The sequence below is a fragment of the Accipiter gentilis genome, chromosome 20, assembly GCF_929443795.1.
Source record: "Accipiter gentilis chromosome 20, bAccGen1.1, whole genome shotgun sequence".
Taxonomy (NCBI): Eukaryota; Metazoa; Chordata; class Aves; order Accipitriformes; family Accipitridae; genus Astur; species Astur gentilis.
Window position 1 is genome coordinate 24,793,232 of NC_064899.1, and position 22,937 is coordinate 24,816,168.

The 22,937-nt window shown below is 36.8% G+C and overlaps 1 protein-coding gene across 1 annotated transcript in view; it reads left to right on the top strand.

The window, feature by feature from the left end:
* The window catches only part of CTDP1 (CTD phosphatase subunit 1), a 113,579-nt gene that overhangs the window by 18,007 nt on the left and 72,635 nt on the right, over nt 1-22,937 (top strand). The window contains exons 3-8 of the mRNA XM_049824205.1: nt 1,686-1,779; nt 3,246-3,374; nt 4,717-4,867; nt 11,103-11,193; nt 12,315-12,481; nt 14,092-15,180. Of these exons, the coding sequence (XP_049680162.1) occupies nt 1,686-1,779; nt 3,246-3,374; nt 4,717-4,867; nt 11,103-11,193; nt 12,315-12,481; nt 14,092-15,180 (1,721 nt within the window). The remainder of the gene's footprint in view (nt 1-1,685; nt 1,780-3,245; nt 3,375-4,716; nt 4,868-11,102; nt 11,194-12,314; nt 12,482-14,091; nt 15,181-22,937) is intronic.

Here is a 22,937-nt window from a genome sequence, read left to right on the forward strand (position 1 = left end):
AATGGTTGGATATAACCTTTAATGAAAAGTTGACTTAATTTTTTGTAAACAAGTCTTATTTGGCAAAACAAAAAAAAACTAACAAAAAGCTAGGATAATACTGAATAGGGCTTTGCCTGCCCTGAATGAATACTTGATTTGAGGTTTGAATACAGTCACATCTAAATATTGCTATACTGCTATTATTTCAGTTTTATCAATTAATACTCCTCTACTTCAGATGTCTTCATTTATACAAAATGGCTTATACATCTGCAAGAATGTGTTGGGTCTGGTGAGCCTATATCAGAAGACAATTCAAAACCATCAATGCTTTTCTTGCTTGAACAAAAGCAAGTACAGCCAGTTCACTGCCACCTTGTTGGGTGTTAGTGGTACATCCTTTCTTTTAAACAGTTCTTACGCTCATTCAACAAATGGTCTGAAAGCAGATCATCTTTTTTAAAGGCCCATTTAAAGTACCATTCAGTATTATATAAAAGAAGTGTTCTGATTTCTGAAGCAAAGGATGCAAGATGCTAAAATGTGCATGTAAACTTTGTACCAAATGAAATCTGTCTTTTGTTTCTGGGTATCAGTGCTTCCAAACACTATGGTACAGTAAAAGCATATCTGTCTGTGATTGTGTCTGCCTCAACACAGCTCAGTAATGTTTTTTTTCTCAGGAGCTTGCTTGTCATGAATTGAAAACTGGGTGAAGTTTAACTCTGTCTGTAGATCTAATACCAAATTTTGTCCTTGGTAGAACAGGTACTTGGGAGAATTAAAAGATGTGCATGTGTCACAGAGGACAAAATTTGTACAGTAGTATTTTTAATGTTGGGGAACTGTAAATAATGTCTTTAAAATTAGATATCAGAGTTCACAATAAATTGATCTACGTAAGCTGGAAGCTAGCGATACTGACGCTATGTGGGGTTACTTGGTCAGTTTTCAATGAATTTCATATTTGTGTGTGTACATACACACAGACACATTCTCTCATATATATATATTTATGAGGATGGTACTTATTCTGTATGTATTAATGTTTATCTGTATATACCTCCATCTGTATATCTTACGGGTATGTATATGAGTAAGGCTGTATGTGTGTATCATATACATATAAATAAAATAAATACAGGCACGCATGTAGTACCTCATTCTGTTTGTGCTGAAGGGAAAAGCATGTATGGGGATTTTTTTGGATGCTTTTCTTGAAGCGGCAGCCACATGTAAGTCTCTGTTATGCATAAAGAATACCTTTGCCTGTCCTTTGCTTAAATTTATTTCCTAGTCTGGCTTGGAGAAAAGTAGGTAATTGCATGCTGAATGATTGCAAAAAAGGAAAGGAATACTTTTAAATTTGAATGGTTTAGTAGTTATCTATGCATTGATTGGCATTAGAAAACACTTATAAGCTGTCTGTTTCATCTTAGTGTCATTTTTCTTGAAATAATTATATGGAAGCACAACTAATTATAGTGACTTGCAAGGTTTTTATGGTGAGCTGCTTTGATCTCTTTCTCCGTTTCGTTCAGTAACTTGCATTAACAAGAATTTGAATTAATGTATTAGTCAAAATAGCTCTTTTTAATTATAGTTTTTTGGTGGTGACTAGTTTGATACTACAGATTTTAGCATATTCAACTTTTCACTGAACTATTGCTCTCTTTTGATGCTTCTTTTCCCTGAATGGTTAGGATACGAAGCAAGAATGGAAAGCAGAATGTGCCATTATCCACAGCAACTGTGTCTATGGTTCACAGTGTCCCAGAACTGAAAGTTAGCTCTGAGGTACGTACCATCATGCTTTCTTTATTTATACGTTTCACTGTAGCTTCACAGTTGAGAAGCTTAATTATAGGAGTTTCTTCAATGTTGTATATACTTCATACAGAAAGTTTGACTTGCCTTTGAAGAGGAACTTGGTGTTGAACATCAGTAGCCCAGGGTTTTTGTGTGTTCACCCTAATGCAGATTGATTGCTAATTAGGTTTTATAGTGTTTTTTTAGAGCTGTGCACTGAAAAGATGGCACTTCTGTGACAGCAGCCTGAAAAACTTAGTACTTTAATGGTTTTGTCTCCAAGAATGAGCAGTTTGTAGAAAATTCAGTTTCCACTAGCTGAAATGTGTTCAAAGTTTGCAATGTCTTTGAACCCTAGCTTCGCCCTTCACCTTGAAATTAGTCCCACTAGATAGAGTAAAGCTAGTTTGTTTGCAACTTATCTGTATGTTAAACTTATTTCATGATTTTTCAAATATTCCATTCAGCTGAGTTATCAAAAGACGATTTTCATCCCTCAGTTTCTTTAGAGGAAAAAGTATGTTTATTTTGACGATAAACATTTTATTTATCTTCCTTACCAACTTGATCTTTTTTTTACCTTTTCATGTTGCTGCTTGTTCTGTTCTTTTTTTTTTTTTTGTAACTCTTCCGAGACCACCAATGAGAAGAAAAGTGAAAATATAAGTAGCTAGAAGTGTCCCCATTACAGAGTGTTTCAAAGGGCAGTTTGCACTTGACTCCTGCTGCTTCGTAATGCTCCACTTAACTTTGCCTTTAAGTTTACCTGTCTCATGGGTAACACTGCGGCTTGCTATCAGAAGTGGTTAAAGTGAACACAGACCTTAATGTGGTACTTTGAAAGTTTGTAAATATGCACAAGAGGAGTAAACTTCGGCTCAGATTTACTGGAGTATAAGGTCTTTGATGTCAGTGCCCACATAGAACTACATAGTCTAACTATTTATGTCTGGAGTCATGTATTCTTTCATCTTAGGTTGACAGTTACAGTTATTTCTGTCTTTAGCACTTCAGTTTTATATGCAGCCTAGTGTTGTCAGCCGTATTGTACCTAATTGGTACAAAATTGCTGAACACAGAAGCCAAAGGTTTCAGACCTACTGATGAACTTGCCCTTTGTGTACCCCAAAGCTACTGCAATTTTGTTTCAAGACTCTTGGCCTTCAATTAGTTCGGTCATTACTTATTTATTAAATTTGGAAGTTGTTGTGTTGAGTTTATAATTTTTAAGAGTTACTAGCGTCACAAAGATCTGAGAGTAGACTTCGGGAATACGTTGTTTTTTTCCTGTAGAAAAGTTGCTGACAAAGCTGCCATCACTACAGTTATGTTGAAGCATCATTTCTTATGCAGTTAGTTTGTAGCAGAACTTCTCAAGTTTACAATACACAAAAGGCAGTAAACCTGATTTCATTTCTTCTAAGCTAAGCTTAGTTGTGAATATTTTGTTACAGCAAGCTGAGCAGCTAGGAAGAGAAGATCAACAGCGACTACATCGAAATCGAAAACTGGTGCTCATGGTAGATTTGGACCAGACATTGATCCATACTACAGAACAGCACTGCCAACAAATGTCTAATAAGGTAAGTATTTGGTGTTAACTTTCAAGCCAAAGTAACGACAGCAATATTTCTAACTATTTAGGTGATGGTTCTTTTGTGGTTAGGTAAAATTGTAGTTGAAGAATAACAGAAAATGAGAAATAAGTCTTCTGAAATATGTTCCTTTTTTTCTCTACATTTAAATTGACGGTTTGTTTTCTTCCATTTATGCTTTCCTGCACTTTTCCATTCCAGTCACTTTAAGCGAGAAGTTTCAGGTAGCTATTTTTAATCTCTGCTTTCCTTCCTCTACGATTCACAAGCTGAGCACTCAGTAATGAGACTTTTTTCCCTCCAAGTCTGAGGTGGTTATAGTGAATTAGTGTTCAAAGTCCCCTTTGGGATAATCCTGTGTGTTACTACGTCTGTCATTCCATGAATATGTCTAGTGATATTTTTTTTTTCTCTTCAGTTTTGTTTTTTGGGGGGAGTTTGGGTGTTGCTGTTTAATTTCTTCCTTAAACACTTGTCATTGAACTGATAGGGACTATTGGCTTGTAACATTTCCAATTTGGAAACTTTAAAATGAGAAGCACGTTGGAATGTGTCTACAGTGTCTTGTACAGGAGGATGCAAATTCAAACTCCGGTGTCATGCAAACTGCGGTTGCTTAGTTCCTCTTTTTTTCCACTTGCCATTCTCGCATGTCCAGTATGTTCAGCGTGTGTTCACACCCGCTAGCAAAAACCAAGCTGTAAATGTACTTTGCAATTGAGAGGAAAGGGAACAGTGAATATTCAGTTTAAAGATTAAAATATCTTGTGTATTTGAAAGGCTACATCTTCATCTGTATAAATGCATGGTTTGAAGAAAAACATTTTTTTAAAAGACTTTGAGATTTTTAACTGGGACCTTTATATGCAAACTTCCTTCCTGGTTTGCTATCTGATGGTGTGCTTCCACAGACATAATATTTTTTTCATCCAACAAAGTCTTTATCTGAGCTCAATATGTATTGAAGCTATCTGAGTGAAGTAGACTGAGTAGTACTGATTGGAGTGAGAGCCTGAACTTTCTAAGAAATTTCTCAAGTTGCTTTTTTCAGATTGGTTTGCTGTAAGTAAAGATTTGAATGAAAGTTACCTTGATCATAAACTTTTCAACAGTGTAGCTTCCTGCATTTCAAAAACTTAGTGTTGGACTGACTGGCACAGAGCAAGAATGTGCTTTGAATTTTATTCATCCACATAATCTTTGTGGCTGAAACTTGCTTTAGCCTAGTCAGATGAAATAAAAGTAGTGGAAGTGATGGAAGAGGACACTTCTGGAATGCTGGCATTTTTGTTTGGTATTTTGGTAATATGAAACATGCTTTTTCTTCTAGGGAATATTTCATTTCCAGTTAGGTCGAGGTGAGCCTATGTTGCATACTCGGTTGCGTCCTCACTGTAAGGAATTCCTGGAAAAAATTGCCAAGCTGTATGAATTACATGTTTTTACTTTTGGCAGCAGACTGTATGCACATACAATTGCAGGTGAGTAGTAGATTACATTTAACAATATTTACATAATCAGCCTTCATACTCCTATAACTAGTTTCCTTTCTGTGATTGTTTACAAGTATTTGTTCTTTGTTTTGTGCAAAAACACTTCCTAAATAGTACTGTAAGCAGAATTCTTGGCTCATTTGCAAGGCAGTGCCTGTATGGCCTGTAATTTTAAAAACAATCCATTTTTTCCCATCAGACATGCTTTTTTTGCTTCCCTGATGGTTGCAGAATCAGATTGTGGCATGACAACTAGTGCATTCCTATTGAATCAAGTAAGAAATTATGCTGATGGGCTCTAAAAATGATTTCCAACGTCACTTGTCTTAGAAATCTAAAGCAACAGTTCCATAAAAATCAACAAAATTAAATTATCTCCCCCTGTGGGGAACACTACCACCACCACTTGCTGTTTCCTTTCACCAAAGGAAGTTTGGCTGCTATAAATCAATTCACAGCAGTTCTGTGTGTATCCTGGAGCCAAGATGCACTTATTTGAGAAAGAGCACAGATCTAGCAGTATTTTCACATATTCTTTTCATGAACTTAAGAAATATTTTCTCCTAGTAACTGAAAACTTGCATTTAAACTATAGCAATAGTAGTCTATGGTGTGGGTCACTGGCTGAAATGTTTTATTTTTTCCAACAAGCATAAAAGAAACCTACCCTGTTATGCAAGCATATGGGTCAAATTCATGTTAGGAGTGTGACTATGTGTTTGAACTGTAAAATTGGCTTTCATCCCATCTTGAGTCTTCCTTGACAGAATAGCATTTTCACCTCAGACTTTCCTTTATTAAGTCCTGTCAGACTAAGACAATCTTATTAACAGTGTTTTAGGTTGTGACTCTGCATGTCAAACTGTTGTTGCTGCTGTTCCATGTCTCCTAACTTTGTCTTTCACATCTGCTTTTTTTGTGTCATGTTGCCATGCATGCCTCCAGCAACGCTATGCCAGCAATCCCACTTCTTGGCAAGAAAGGAAGATTCCAAAATAGTTAGGGAGCTAACTATCCTAGTTAGCTCTAGAACGGTTTAGAAAAGAATTGTGTAATTAGAGAATTCTTTATGCATGTTAAATAAGCCACAGAAGATGTTTGTAATGGCAAATACAAGAGGCTTCTGTAATCAGAAAGTGATACCTATTTGTGGGCTCCAACTGATCTCCTTGAAAGAAAGTTCAAGAGAAGCATGTCCTGTCCTGCCCCTCCAAGTGAACATTTCTACATTACTCAGTATTTATTGGCTGAGTTGTTTGAAGAATCTTCCTAAAGCTTTGTCAGTCTCGCTGCTGGATTAGATGTTGTGTACTGCTAATGCATTAACACTTTTACCCTGCTGTCCTTAAGAGTGTGGTTATTTCTTGTGTAGCAAAAGGGGAATGGTTTTCTTATACACTAGGTCTAAATACCTGGTAGTAACAAATGGGGTGGGCAGTCTTCCTCACTTGGACCTATGTGCCAAAATCTGCATGTAGCCTAAGGTCAGAAGACGTATAGCAAATATGCTTTGGAGGCAGGGAGAAGAATGAGTTGCAGAGGTAGTTAACTCATGATGTGTAAGTGCTTTCCAATGGTTGATCTTCTCTCAACATGTGATTTGGTCCTGTCTTTGCTCATTTTAATCTCTAAGCTAAAATTTGGATTACCCTGCAGTCCTCATGCTGGCACAGACTGATACTTATAATGTGACAAGCCTCTTTGTGGGCATCATACTTGAGCTGCTCCATCTGTTCCGTAGAGGAAATAACCACCAAATGAGCAAATTAGGGTATTGCTGCTTCCTGACATCCCCAGACTGCTGGATTTTTGCCTGAAGCTATCTAACCTCATCAAAAGCATTCAGACTACAAGTGGATTACTTGTACAGTGATGATGATAGCTTCAGCTGAAATATATTGGTATGGAGAAACAGTTGATAGAGCCTTTGGTCCCCATACTTACCTGTGTGACCAAGATGCAGTAACAGAGAAATACATAGCTAATACATACAGAGAACACTTGATGGCAGTGTTGGTTAAATGATTTCTCAAAGAGAGCTGTCAGTTTGGTATTTTACCATTATCCCTATGTTACATAAAGGAAGGACTTGTAATAAAATGCTGGGAATCTTTTTCATAAGAAAAAGGTTGTTTTCTTAGGCTCTCTGTATACATCCTATATTTCTTTGTGAAATCTGAACTCTGAGCTGCTCCTTCCATGTCCTGGAAGGCTTTTTCCTCATTTTGCAAACGGATGGTGTCTTGTCAGTCCTTTTCCCTCTTCCCACCTGACTCCTATCAGCTGTTAAGTGGGATTAGCTGATATCTGTAAACACCATTTATGTCTGCTGAAGTCATTTTTCCTAAACCCTTTCTTATTCTAACACATTTACAAAGTAGTATCTTGTAGTATGTTTATGAAGATGAGCTCTAGGTTTTGTAATCTAGAGCTTCCTATAGTATTTCTCTTCTATGTAATTATTTTACCCATTGTTACTTAATTATTTTTTTTTCCTACTCTGCATAAGAGAAATTTGGTGTATTTAATACTGAAGACAGCTTAAATGCTGGTTGTAAAAGTCCATGCCACTGTGAATTTTGAGTTCAGAGGCCACTAGGCAACTTTAATGCAATGTGAAATCACTCTTCAGATTTATAGTGGAATTTAGAAAGGAGGGCTAAGTTGAGGGCATTGATATGTATGGTTTGCTACAGCAAGTATATTACAGTATGTATTTCAATAAATAATTGACAGAATATGTGCATATACAGAATTGCTGTTGTGTGAAGGTCTCCAGTGCTCTTGAAAGATGGGGTCAACAGCTCTTTCCAGGTTCTAAAGTAGGACCTAAAGTAGAACTGGAGGTGACCTGATTCTTCAGAAACTCAGGTTTAGATTTATTTTTAAAAGGACTTCTTCAAATTCACATTGGATCCTACTGTTGTATCACTTCTAGGAATTGCTTTTAAACTCAATCTGTCTCTAAGATTTGAGACTTCCCCAGTATGAGTTAGTTACTTTTAAGCATTGCATCTTATGATGTTTTGTGGTGGTTTTTTTTAACTTAACCTTACAAGTCTAATTTACAAGTTTGCTTTTTGAAGAGAGTCTATGTAAGATCAGGTAACACAGCTTGATAAGAGTGTATGTGCAAAGACCCAGTCTGAGATACTGGAAAACAAACAACTGGAGGGAATAGTCTCTGCTAGGTAAGTCTGCTGAATAGTCTCTTGTAGGATGGCAGTCAAAGGATAATGATAGTGTCTTCAGTTTGTTAAAGAAACTACTTAGAGGTGTACTCAGCACACTGTCTAATTTATGATAATAAATGGAAGCTCAGTTTTGCTTTGAAACAGCAAGTCTTTGTCTTCAATCTGACTTCTAGAAAAGGCTTTTATTTTTTTAAACATGCTTACAAAATGAGAAATTCAACATTTATCCTTCTGCTGGAATGATTTGTGCAAAGTGATGCTTCAATAGAAAAAGTTCTGTTAAGAAAAAAATCATTATCAACACTAAGGCAGCAAACTGTGACCATGATAATATTTCATGTGGGAAATGGATAGGGATAAATAAATAAATAAAATAAAGTTGAGTTGAGGACATCTCGGGAACACTTTCATGTTTCTGTTTACTCAATGAGTTTATACATAGACCTTTTAATTGCTCTGAAGTCACACAAACTCGCAGCAAAATGCCCCTACAGAAAAGTGACATCATCTAAACAGAAGCTTTTTTGGTGGTCTGTTTTGACTTTTCTTAAAGAAAAACCCACCAATACTTTGGAAGGTATCATCAATTTGAAACCTGCAGCTTCATTATTAAAGGTTAATATCCAAAGTGTACTATCATAAAATTCTAAACCTTGCAATAGATAAGTTCTGAAAAGATTTTTACTTTGAAGGTAGTAGAATTTTTCATAATGAGGGTTTCCCATTTCTTTTTGTTACTGAAAGCAATGTAATGATTAATTTTTTTTAATATAGAAGTTAAATATTAGCCTTTACTTAGTTTTATCTTGGAGGGTGTATCTGCATCTACTTATTTTTAATGTAAAGTTTTTATTTATTCAGATTTATGTTCTATTTGCAATCATAATTAAAAGTTAATGTTTTAACTAACAGTACGTGATCTAGCCACTTGTCGTCTTGTTTGCTCTTGCATGGAGTAGAATCACTAAATAGGTTAGTGAATAGCCAATATAGCCTTTTCAAAGATGTAGAGATTATATAAACATACTGTTGAAGAAAGTGAATGAAGTGTTATCTGCCATTTCCCTGAAATGTGAAAACATTAGGATTATGTCTGTTATATTGATTAAATTGGCTAGGCAATGTCCAAAAGAAACCAAACAGTTGAAATCATGTAAAGACCTTCTTTCTTTAAAAGACTAGTGCTGTTTTCCGTATTGCTATTCAAGTAGCTTAGCTTTGAAAGACCCAAATCTCTTAAGATGGGCTTTTATCTTTGAGGGTGCATCTCTGGTGACCTGTATCCTCAGTGTATTTTTAGTGAATTACCTAGGGGGAAAAAGTATTAAAATTATTAAGTCTTCTCCAAAGCATTATTCAAAAGCTCCAGAACACTACTTCATCTCTAATCCCTGGCAGCCAGGGTTTCTGTGTTTGGGCTTTCTTAGTTGAACTTCCCTTTTCTTACAGTTTTAGCTAGACAACTCTGCAGCTGAATGCCTCATTGTGGTTTTACCATTTAATAAGTGCACTCCTGTCCTATTTAGTGTAGAGTCCCTGAGTATTCAGTTAATTAGTAGAAGAGAAGTTGGTTGGGGAGAACAGCAACTTGTATGAGAGCTTATGTAGTTTGTCAAAATATCTGTGTGTACAGCAATAAACCTTTGTAGCTAATTCTCTCAATTCATTATGCCTAGGTACTGCAAGGGTCTCACTACAGGGGATGATTCTACGAGTTTGCAGCAATTCTTAAGCATAGTCGGGTGAGTTAAGGTTGAACCTCTGTCCTTAACTCGGAATTTTCTTGCTTTTATGGGTTTTAAGTTATTCCAATTACACATTAATATGAAATACATACAGGATCAACTTTCCAGAAGGGATGACTGATTTTTTTTATTATTATTATTTTTTATTTATACCCCTTTTTTGAAGACCCAACTGAACATGCTCCTGGGAGCTGGACTTCTAAAAGGAGTTGAACATGTGTTCTAAGCAAATCTCAAAGGTCCTTGAAAGAAAATTAAAGTTGGTCCTTAGAGTCTGCAGTCATTTTGAACTCTGGTTCTGGCTATAAGATGGCCACCATTTAAAATGAAATAAAGTAAAACTTTAAAAAATTGTTCCCAGATAAGTATTGACTGCCGTGTATTATTTATAAGAATAATGAGAAGTTGATGCTAACTTCAACACAAATTCAGTAAAATGAAAACTTCAGATTAGCATGTAAAATGCCAGTTTCTTTCTAAGTGATTACGTGGCTGTCATCTGCTCATGAAGATGAACTTCATTATTGAAGGCTAGGTTCAGAAGCATGTGCATGTGTGTTTGTACACCCAAGTTACCATTTTCCTAAATAATGGCATTTTATCTTGATTTAAGATCAGCTAGCACAGCTTCTCCTGTTTTGTTTTTGGTTTGTCTTTTTTTTTGTCTTTTTTTTTTTTTTTTTTAGAGTTCTGTCAGAAAAGCTACTGCAACTGGGCCTAAATACTTCTAGGAATCCCAGGAGGATATATTCATTATATGAAAATATATTAAAGTAGTTGTTAGGGGTTCAACTTAAAACCTACAAATGCAAGAGCTCCGGCTGAAACTGTCCCTTAACTTGCCCATTGTGCTTAAGTATTGCAGCACATTGCCGACTCTTGTGAGACTTCTCTGCAGTCCCTAGGCATAATGAGCTAAGGAGAGCATTTAGCTTTAAAGAACCACCTATAGAGAGATAAATGTAAGTTGCAAAAATCATGTGTATCTATCGCTTGCTGTATCTCTTTCAGCCTAATTTATTCAGCTGTCACAAATTTAGTTATTTTAATTTCAATTTTGATGCTGTGTTGAAAGAAAACGTGATGGGATTTTTAAAATTAATCCCACTGCATTAGTTACAAATACTTGATCCACTGTACTTACCCTTTCCCCCATATAATATCTCTTATCTTAAAATGGTCTGTTAGTTAAACTGCTCTTGCACAGATTAAACCAGCTAAATTGTATAGAACATAAGGAACAAACATCTTGAACATTAACTTTTTAATTTCTTCTTTCAAAAGGATTTTTGGACCCTGAAAAGAAGCTTTTTTCCCACCGGATATTGTCAAGGGATGAATGTATTGATCCATTTTCTAAAACTGGGAATCTTAGGTATGTATGTATATATGGCTTTAATGCATTAAACAAAACAGGACAACAAAGACAAAATATGTTAAATATAATAAAAATTACTCCCTCTGTATTCAACATGTTCATAGGCCTTCTTTATCTGCCTCTTAAGTATCAACACCATCTCAATAAAACTGACAAGTTATGCATTGCAGCGTTTCATCTACTTATGTTCTGTGGTACTAGAACAGTAAGAATAGGAAGCAGTGGCATCATGTTTTCTCTTACATTTTTTTATTCTTGTAATAACCATATTTCCACTTTATGGCTTGTGATCTTGTATAATGACTTGTATGTTGTGGTGTTTTTTAATTAGACCAAAATTCTCAGTTTGAGGCTAATTAATATTATAATATCTAGTATTCTGGCTTTCAAATGTGCTATACATCTAGCAGCTTCCATCTAGAGCCTTGAATTCATATTCTAGTCTAAATTCAGGTTCTGATCTTTTTCAGAGAGGAAAGCCAAGGTTTTTTTCTAGAAGACAGATATGTTTAGTATTTCATAAAGCTAGATTAAAAATGATTGGCCCCTCCCCATCTGACCACAGCAAACGAGAAGCTTTTTTCTTCTCTTGCTCAGTTTTCACATGCATGTGTATATCTTAAGTACTGTACCTCCTCCTTCTAGGTAATACAAGTATTGGTACTTTTTGCTTCCTTTGTCTTGGATTGAATGAGTCTACTCTTCAAAAACTGTTCTTGTGTCTTTTTCTTCTGTGTGTGTGTGTGTATGTATATATATATATAAAAAATGTATTGACCATGTGATAGCTGGCTTTGGGCTTTTTGTTGACATAAACTGAAAACTAGACCAAAGAGTTGTAATGTTTTGTTCTTACAGAGGTTTGTTAGTTCCTACTTCTAGCTTTTGGGATAGAGATTTAAAGAAATAACTTGCCTTTTTTAATTAACTTTAGTTAATTTGAATATTGGAGTTTGAATTCTGTAATTTTAATACTGCTGATTTTTTTTTTTAAGTTCATATATAAGCATGTCCTGCAGCCATGCTCATAATAAACCAGAACATCAACAGAAACTACTTTCATTGATAGTATTAATTTCTAAAACTGGGTTCATTTTATCAACTGTTTTGTCTCTTAGAGATCTCTTCCCATGTGGGGATTCCATGGTTTGCATCATTGATGATAGAGAGGATGTTTGGAAGTTTGCACCCAATTTGATAACTGTGAAGAAATATGTATACTTTCAGGGGATAGGAGATATTAATGCACCTCCTGGATCAAGAGAAATTCAAATGAAGAAGAAAGGTAATTATATAGTTTTTAAACTGCTTTTGCAGCCTTTTCCACTTTTCAAATGTGGTTGTGTAAGACCACCACAGTGACTTACTAGTATTGCTGTTGTGCTTAGATGAGCAATCCTAGACTATTGTGCTCCTGCAGCATAAATGCAAGTAGCTTAGTAAAAGTGGACTATTCTTGTTGATAGCTTTCCTTTTGGTGGGTGACCACAGCAAAAGTGGAGTACTGGTAATAGTGTTTTGGCTGTTACGGCTGGAGATCCCATTTGGCAATACACCAAATTGTTCAAGAACGTGTAGAGGAGACCAGTTTCTGTCTTCCCCTCCTCCATGTAAAGCAAGGCAGTTTTTTCTCCCCTCTTCAGTCCCCTTCCCACTTTGGAGTAATAGTTAATAAACTCTGATCTCAACATACTGCTGAAAATGAATGTTTTGATCTCTACTTACCTCCCTGCCTAAATCATGCTCATAAAATTAGCATGGGATTTTTAGCATCTACTGAATGTGGTGCTCTGGCATTTGACACGAGAACCTTATGTTCAGCAGTCTCAGCAGTGTAATGCAAATGGTGGATTTGGAAGGTATACATCACTGTGCTAGTATTGGGGGAAAAATATATTTAAAAGAAAATGTCTAACAAAGAATTGTAGGGCTTTTTCCAGTTTAGCCAAGGGATTTTTTTTAAATTAATGTGACATCACTCTTTTTTCCCTTGTCAAACTAGAGATGCCCAATATGGAAACAATAATAATGTACTCAAACTGATTCAGGCCACTATGATGTGGGACCTCTACACTTGACTGGTATTGTTACTTGTAGGGCAGGCACATGCACACACACGGGAGAGACAAAGTAGGGTGACTTCATCCAGTGTTCCTGATGAATGTCTGTGTGCTAATTTCTGGATGTCTACGGTTTCTTTGTCTCTCTCTTCTTCTGCAGACATCTGAAGACCATCCTAAAACTGTTTTTCTGCCTTTGAGTCTATTAACCTTTTACCTGTATTCCAGCAGAGTCTCAAATGAAGCTCAAGCAGCATCTTTGTATTGCTAAAATGTATATTTTTTCAACTATTAAAATACAGTTATTTTGGCTCTGAAAAATAGGAAGTACATGAAAGCCATGGCGTTTTATAAAGGAAGTTTTTGTAGTTGTAGTTCTGGATTGGGACCTTCTGAAGTGAATTCAGCGCTATTTTTATTTTTTTCTTTTTTTCCTCTTCTGCCGTAGTTTCGTTGCCCTGAGGTGTAATCGTAAAACTCGTGCTACAAAACAAATCCTTTAATGTTTGCGTACTTAACAAATAATTACTTATGACCAGTGTGATTTTAAAAATGAAAAAAAAAAAAAAAAGCTGTTTACACAGCTTCTTTACAAAAGTAAAGTTTCTTAGCTTTGCCAGTTCTTTATAGTAATCATTGACACCTGAAGTATCTTAACAACTTTGAAAAGCCTAGTTGTCACTTCTGAACAGAGTGACGTCTAACTGCATATGTAAACTGTGTGTTTAAGGAAAATTTTAAATTTTGATTAAGCTTTAAAAAAAAAAAAAACCACAAAAAAAACCTGAGAAAATATGTATATATTTTATTTATTTATTTATTTCCTGTGTCTTAGTAAACCACTCTACAAAACCAGAGGCACTGGATTCAGCAGTGACATCAGCAAAAGATGCTGAAGAAATAAAGAATGTTATATGTGTGGAAGAACAAAGCAATGGCCTCAAGAAAGCAACAAAGGACACTTGCACTGCAAATGGAAGTACTTCTGTAAGCAGTGAAACGTCTGACTGGGATGTGAATTCTAGCGATAAAGTTAATGCCCAGGACTCTTTAAGTGATAGCACTGATCACAGAATGGACAGTGAGGTCGCTAATGATTTGACAAATACAAAAGAATCTCCGATTTTTTCAGAACAAGTTGATAGAACAGTGATAGAGAAGCAGCAAACCCAAGACAAGACGACAAATGACTTGGACTTTGAACTGTCTAGTGACAGTGAAAGTGACGGTGGATTGGATACCAGAAAGTCATCCACTTCTGTATCAGATAGTGAGAATGAGGAAAAGAGAAGCTGGAAGAAGTCCAAACAACCTCTTCAGGATGAAAATTTGCAGAAAGGCAGTTGCACTGATGTGACTGAGAAAAAGGATGGTTTGTTGAACCATTCTGGGGACACACAATCTCTACCTAGTCATGAAAATATTCATGACAAAACTGATCTTGAAGCACAAGAAGAAAGTGAACAGGAAAGCCTTTGTGATTTAGGAAATGGCTGTGCTGACAAGAAAGAAGCTGAAACAGAGTCTCAGAATAGTGAACAGTCTGGAATTACAATGGGTGAGTCCTTAGACCAGAGTATGGAGGAAGAAGAGGAGGAGGATGATACAGATGATGATGACCATTTAATATACCTCGAAGAGATCCTTGTGCGGGTTCACACTGATTATTACACAAAGTATGATAAATACCTGAAAAAAGAGATTGAGGAAATTCCAGACATCAGGAAAATAGTACCAGAACTGAAAAGTAAAGTGTTGGCAGATGTAACCATCATATTTAGTGGACTCTACCCAACAAACTTCCCCATTGAGAAAACACGGGAACACTATCATGCCACAGCACTTGGAGCTAAAATTGTGAAGAATCTAGTACTGAGCGCTGATGATCCTGACAAAGCAACACATCTCATTGCAGCAAGAACAGGTAGGTATATGAGATTTGAGTTTTCCATCAGCTTTTTTCCTGTTACAGTTCATTCATGCCTTGAGCTGGTTTTTTGTATAACCTACAGGCTTTAATGTAACTGAGATTAGAATTGAAATTAAAGGGAAGATTCTTCTAAAACAATTTCGAAGCCTTTTTAAAAGGCTTTTTTTGCTGCTTTTTGATCCAGTGCGGCTTTTAAAAATTAAAAAGAGTACCTGCTAAATAACCTGTGATATGATGTGTCATGTCTCGCTTTTCGGTTAAGAGTTGGTGATACTGAGTCTTTGACTATTAAAGATGTTGAATAGAAACTTTAACGTTTGTCAGAGAAAAGTTTATAGTGGTCTTGCTATAAAGTTATCGGTGCTTTCTCGGTTTCTCAGATTTCACCTCTTGTGGTTCAGTTTCACTTTGTATGGAATTCAAACAAATTATCTTAAGAGACTGGAATCTTATTATACCCTGTCACTGCTCTGTGTGTAGCCTGTATATCTTTGTCTTGAGAGATGTAAGAGAGCTTAGCCTAACTTGATATGTCTTTCACAAAGCTGCCTGTTTTTACATAGCTATAATGGATAGGAATGTACCATTGGGTAGCTGCCACAGAAGGGCTAACACGGTACCCCTAGCTTCTAGTACAAATTTTTTGTGTGCACCCTGACTCTTGGTTCTCTCATTGTTGGCCTTTTGCAGTTGCATGGAATCTAAATACCTGATAATCAAACCCATGAAAACCAAAAGTAAAACTGTATGGTTTAGATCATCTAAAACTCCTAGGTAGATTTAGGACATCTAAAGATGTCCTAAGCAAAGAAATGCACATCTGCCACCCGTTGGATTATTTTTTTTCTTGACTCCTTGCTGTTCATGGAAGATTTTAGTACATAAGAAGCAGCTTTGTTTCATTGGCTTGCATTATAAAAGGATGGAGTATATTTTCACTGGCTGTTATATAGACAAGTAATTTTCTCAAAGTGTGTGTGACTTAAGAAATGGAACAAGCTCTTTCTTATACAGCTGACCAGGAATCGTTTCTTCCTGTTGAGAAGGGAGTGATAAAAAAACGCTCCAATGTTAAGTGACTAAAAGAAGAATGTTGCAGTTCCTTAATTTCTACCCCTTTGAACATCAGTAGCGTTAAAAATCTAGGGATTAAAATCAGCCAATTTATCACTATATTGTGATATGCTAATAAGCTATTTTTTTATTTATTAGCCGAAATAACAATAAGGCTGTATATTTGCTAGGCTAGTGTAAACTTACCTCACTTGTCAGTTATCTCAATGCACAGTTCTAGTGACAAAAAGCACAGGTAGTGTTTATTAAACAGTTGGTAAGGCCAACTGTAGCAAGAAGGGGCTGCAGTATTGACCTTGTCAAGTGGAATCAGAATGAGAACTGTACCAACGGACCTGCAGTGAAGTAGCAAGTTTGTATTAATTGTCCTGATGTAGATATACATTTAAGTAGTAAAAACAACCCAAAAACCAGAAGAGGCTGGAGTGAGTTTCGTTGACGTTAATGGGGATTCTGATTTGTGAAGGTTTGATAGTTGAAATAGTGAATGGGAAGTGTTAAAATCAGTGGATGCATCAGTTTGGGACTCTATCGTTTTATGACACTTGCTGAACAGCTCTTTTAAAACTGCAGGAATACCAATACTGTTATCAGCAAAGAATTACACAAGTTTGTCATACTTCATTGGAGACATAATAGCTGTCAATATAACTTTCATGTTTTTCCAGTTTCAAATCTTAAAATGCTTCATTTCAAAGTTGCTTTGTCTAACTTGCACTAGATGGCTTCCGAATGAGGTTGTACATTGGATGCAACTGTTGTGTGATGTGGTAAAATTGGTAGGATAAATGTAAATGAGACCCTCCCAAACACATGCATTTCTCTAGAGGAACATATGTTGAATAACATTATGTTAAGGTACACAGCATGGGATAATGAGAAGCAGTTGAGACTTTTTTTTTGTGCTTGTTTTTGGAATGTACAGTTTGAGGGGGGTTGTATGTTTGTATAGATACATATACACATCCTTGTGTTCTACTTTTAGAAGCAAATTCTTTACTCTCTGCACATTCTTAGTTAGTGAATCATCCACTAGGGTGATCTTAATTAGAAAAACTATTTTAACTTTAGGTTTTGATTACATTACATTAATGTGCTTTTACAGTATTTGAATTGAGTTTATTAACACATTTTCAGTATTCTTTTGAAAAAGAAATAAATCTAGGGGTGGTTCCTATTTTTCAGACTTTTTGTCAAGACCTAGACTCTCCTTCAAAATAGCCATGTAATGTTGGTTTTGCTCTTGATACTTAAAATATATTCAAATATTGCCCGCTAAACAAAACAAGAAATCACAAGAAGAATACTGTTCCTGAATTGCTGGGGTGAAAAAACTTTATTGTCAGTATGTAGAAGCTGACCTATGCTTTTGTTAAGAAAAGAATTGCACTAATTCTAAAAGAGGTAACTTGGCAAGTCTTTTCTGCCTAATGAGCAAGACTATTGTCACCTTTCATCATCACTTAGTTAATTATTTCTGTAACACTGGCAGTGAAATAGGGAGATTTAGAATGAAAAAACTATATTCTCCAGTAACCATTTTTGTTAGATTCTCATGGATTGCTTGTGGTTCTGGTTTTGTGATGGGTTTTTGTTTTTTTCAGCCAAAGACTATACTTTCTCATCTCTGGTTTGATGGGAGTGGTTATGCTGTATCATCCTGATTTCATGAGGGAAAATCTGAAGTTTAATCAGAGATATTAAGGATATAAATTGTGTCCTGTCACAGCTGGATTTGTGATAATTCAGCTGTCAACGTGATTTTCATACTGATTCTCATGTGGTTAGAAAGCCAATTCTACAAGTCTCTATTACTGCCAGTAAGCCATACAAATACTGCGTCTCTGGCTCCCTTGGCAAACATCTGAAGCGCTGTTTCATGTCTAATTGCTGGTGAAAGGGGGAAACAAAGGCATGTCCCTTCTTGAGTTTTATTCAGAAGTCTATGACCTAAGACCCCTTTCTGTCTGTCTGTCTTTCCCTTCTGTCTGTCTGTCTTTCCCTTCTGTCTGTCTGTCTTTCCCTTCTGTCTGTCTGTCTGTCTCCAATGTGCTTTTGAAAAGGTGATTTTTAAAACATACCTGTCAGTTCAGTGTTTCTGGATGATCCCACTAACAACGGCAGACTTAGAACTCAAACAAGCAAGTTAACTTACATGTTTACTTTGCATTAGTTGAGCTGTAGTAAAAGGCATATATTTTATCTGCAGCAGAGGTGGGGGTACGTACTGTTAGCTTTTGAGTTTTGATGACAGAGGAGGAATTTGTCAGAGGAAATAAAAAGGGAAGAAGTCGGTGTGAAACAGAGTATCCCCTAGGTCTTGGAGTGATGGGGTTTCCCCCCTGTGAAGTGACCACATCATAGCTTGGTGTATGAAATGAACAGCTAGTGAATACCATTTTGGATTTTATTTATAGCATCCTTGCCAGCCTATTGCAGTAAAGAATTTAAATTTCTTTTATTCTTTGTATATACTTGTCTCTGCAGTTAGGCAGCTTGTTTCTCTGTAGACACAGATACTCTGAATTCTGAAAATAAATAAATCCTTGTTATTAGGATTTTTTTCATTATATAGGGAGGAAAATACTATCTACCTGAATTACTGTAAAACACAAGGATCTTTGTATCATCTAAATCGACTCTCAAAAATCTGAGTGGCTGAGAAAAGGCTACCCTGCAGTCCTTTCCGCTTACCTATGGGCTGCATAAATCTTACTTCAGTTTTTGAAACATCTGCCGTTTGCTTTAAGCAACAGTAAACCACACTGGATGATGAGTTGTTATAGCTGTGTACACACTTGGCTAAGCAGTTACCACACTATTTCATAAACCTTGTTATGTTCCTTCCTGAACAGATGAAAGATACTGTTGTTGATTTTTGTATTGAGTTTTTGCTGGTGGAGCAAATAAAGCTGTTCAGGTCACTTAAAAATTATTCTAGTGGGGTAGGAGTGGAAATATGTCAGTTTAAGCCCTGAATTTTTCTTTTCTTTTTCAAAATATATTTAATTCTGTGTCTTTTGCTATACTTTGAAAGCTATATGGGAATAATTTCCTTAGTTTTGGTGACTTTGGTTGCTTAATATCATAAATATCAGGTTGCTTAAAATACTGATTTTTATTATGACCTATGGCTCCTTCTATTCATCCTCATCTACCTACTTAAAAAATGCTTACTCCTGAGTCTGGCTTTGAGGTACTGAGAGAGAAGACAAAGCTGCTAGCTGATGATGTCTTGTTAGTCTGTCCCACGACTTGCTGGGACGTCTTCACCAGGCATAGCTATGATGTGTCCACAGGTTGTTTTTTTCCGAAGAATTATTTTCAAGGGCCATGTCTTTAGAGCAGTGCTTCATTGGATTTTTTTAAACTCAGGCACTGAGTAGGTAAGCTCGTTGCTTTTGCTGGTAAAGCACAGTGCAGCGTTAAAGCTGAACTCTGGCCATAGCCTCGGAACAGCACATCCATCACCATTTTGTGATCACTCAGTTCTTGTAGGACAAAGCACTGAGGTCTGTAAAACTTGTCTTAGGCTAACATTGTTGGGAGAAGAGCTTCAGGATTTGATCATAAATCAAGATTTATATATAAAAATGATCCGAAGAGAAATCAACTTTTAGAGATCAGATTTTCCAAGCAACGTCTGGCAACCTGGCTACGAACTGCCGTAAGGATATGTTGACTTTAGTGCATTGGAATCGGGAGAGTGTTCGCGAGCGATTCCCCATCGTGTACTTTGGATCGTCCCAGCACAGCCTCCAGCACGCACGCTGGGTTCCTCACGGGTGAGATTGAGTTGGAGGGCACTGTCAGCCGAGCGCTCACGGGCGTTCGGCCCACAGGACCGGGCAGAGCTGATCCAAAGCAAAACTCCCTGAAATCCACATGGGGTGGGCATCACCCCTCCAGCTCCTCCTTTTGCCCTGCACATCTCCCTGTTGGGCTGCACTGCTTGGGTAATGTGAGCCTAGCCAATATGCGGTGTAACACATCTTCTTAGTCTTTGTAAACATACAGCTTAGGTCTCATTTATCTATGTTGCTTAAGCGCCTAGTGTGCTCCGTACTTTGGATAAGACAAAATAAACTTGCTGTAGTGAAATTGTATGTCCTGGAGAACAGCTGTAGAAGTTTATTGTTGCATTACTGATTTTGGTCACTTTTTTAGTAATGACTTGTCAAGATTAATAGGAGGCGCTTTTTTGTGTTTTCCACCTTTGTTTGCAAGTTCAAAAGTAGAATTAATGAGTCCCTTACCCAGGTTTGAAAATAACCTTTTCCTAATATTATGTGGTTTAGGCTGTATCCATCAGAGGGTAGATGTGATGAATTTAGACCCTACCCGCTTCATGTGGAAAGGCTTGTGTGCCTTTTTAACCTTTTGGAACGATTTTAGACTAGCATTTGAATTAAGGAAAAGTGGTTAGAGGAGAATAATGCAAAAAAGTAGTCCAGAAAAACAGGTTTTTTCTAAGTGATTCTTAGCCTAGCTAAAATCTGGATGATTCAGATGTTCCTAACTGCATCATAAGTACTATTGCTTGGATGGATTAAAATTTTTCTGCTGTTTCTTCTTAATAAGCATACTTCCAAAAGGGGAAATTACAGTGGAGAAAGGGAGAGAAGGCAAGGATATTAAGTATTGCAGTACTATTTCTCCTACCCAGCTAAATTTGGTGTTCCACCAAATCTTGCTCTAAGTACATCATACGTGTGAAATCTTGATTTGTGAAGATGTCAGCTAGAAATAGAAGGCAGCCCCTGAGGTGACACGGTTGTATTACCTCATGCGATTTTCGGTATGCTGGAGCAAGCAATTGGCAGCTGCACTTTAGAAACGGGGAGGAGGCGGAAAGCCTTGGTGCTGCAGAGGTGAGAAAGGTAAGGCTTTTGACCCTGGGGAGGTGGGTTTGGTTACACACTGGTCTTCATGTCGCCGGCTTTAGTTTTATGTTAATGGCTTATACCTTTCAGAGCTATTGTTTCAGAACCATAACAGTTTCATACGAAATAGTGCCATTTTGACTTTCATGTTTAAAAGGCTTCTGTTGCAATCCTGTTGACTAGAAGGAGAATTTACTTAGCTCCTCAGCATACCTCCGGTATGAAAGGATCAGATACGCGTGAATGCAGAATGTGTATGTGTGCAGAACGGGCAGCAAGATGAAGCACCCGACAAATCATCAATGCAGAAATACGCGTTTTAAAAATAGTTGGAGGAAGCCATCTTCTCGTACAACTTCACAGATTTAACATGACGTGAAGGTACAGTTTTATGGTTTTGTTCAGGTTCCCCTGATGAAGACCAAATGGAGCAGCAATATCTTTAGTTGGGCGAATGGATGTACTGTAGTATCAGATAAGCTTTTCTTCAGGGTATTATAAGCACAGTCCATCTATGCAACTCTGGTTAACTGTTCTGTATGCTTACTAATGAAATCACATGCTATTGTATGTTGTATTCAATCAGCTCCAGAGTGGTTATGTGCAGGACAGTACTGCTAGTCATGTCTGATATTTGATTCAGTATCTAATAGCAGCCACAAGTACCTAAACTTCCACTGGACTTCTTGCTTTTTGTTGCTTTTTCCCTTATGAACCGGATTTCAGCATCCTCTTTTATAACAGCTGTCGTCTTACCTCTTTGTTACTATGTTGTCATTGCTTTTCTCTTTTATTCTCAAAAGAAAGCATTTTCCAAGCCAAGTCTTTCACTTTTTTTTAATCCTTTTTCCCCCCGATCTCTTAATCTCAATCTCCTTCAGAACCTCTGCTTTCTTTCCTCTGAAACATACCCTGTGTATAAATTCAATACAGCTTTATACTTAGCTATTTCTAAAGATATTTCTACAGTTCCTACTGAGATTATATAAATAATAATAATACCTCCCGTGGAAGCCCCCTCTGGCACTGTAAACTGGCTCACTTCCAGCAACTGTTGCATGAAAGTAATCTGGGTTGCTGATGACTTTTGTAACTGATGATTAATTGGAAAACAGATTTCTTGTATCAGGGGATGAATGGTCTGGGTACATTGACCTCCCTTCTTAAAAAGTTTTGCTTTTTAGCCGCTTAAAACCTATTGAACTGCAAAGGTGTGCTGGAATTAACACGGTTGGAGTTCTAAAATTGTTTTCATTGAGTCTTTGGTGGACAGTGGTTTTATTTTTATTTCATGGCAAAATTTAAAATATGGCATTTCTAAATAATTTGTGATTTGGGAAGGGCTTTATCTTTAAATACTCATTTTTGTGCTTGTGTTTATCTTAGATTTTTAAATTAATGCTTTTCTATTGCAAAGATACTAGTGTAGAGAAAAGCTTTACATTCACTGTACAGCTCTTTGTCCTACTTTCGGCTGGAATAGAGTTAATTTTCTTCCTAGTAGCTGGTATATTGTTATGTTTTGGGTTCAGTATGAGAAGAATGTTGATAACACACCAATGTTTTCAGTGGTTGCTGAGTCGTGTTTAGACCCAGTCAAAGATCTTTCAGCTTCTCCTGCCCAGCCAGCAAGAAGGCTGAAGGGGCACAAGAAGTTGGGAGGGGACACGGCCAGGACAGCTGACCCAAACTGGCCAAAGGGGTATTCCATACCATGGGACGTCATGCCCAGTATATAAACTGGGGGGGAGTTGGTCGGGGGGGGTCGTTGCTCAGGAACTAACTGGGCATTGG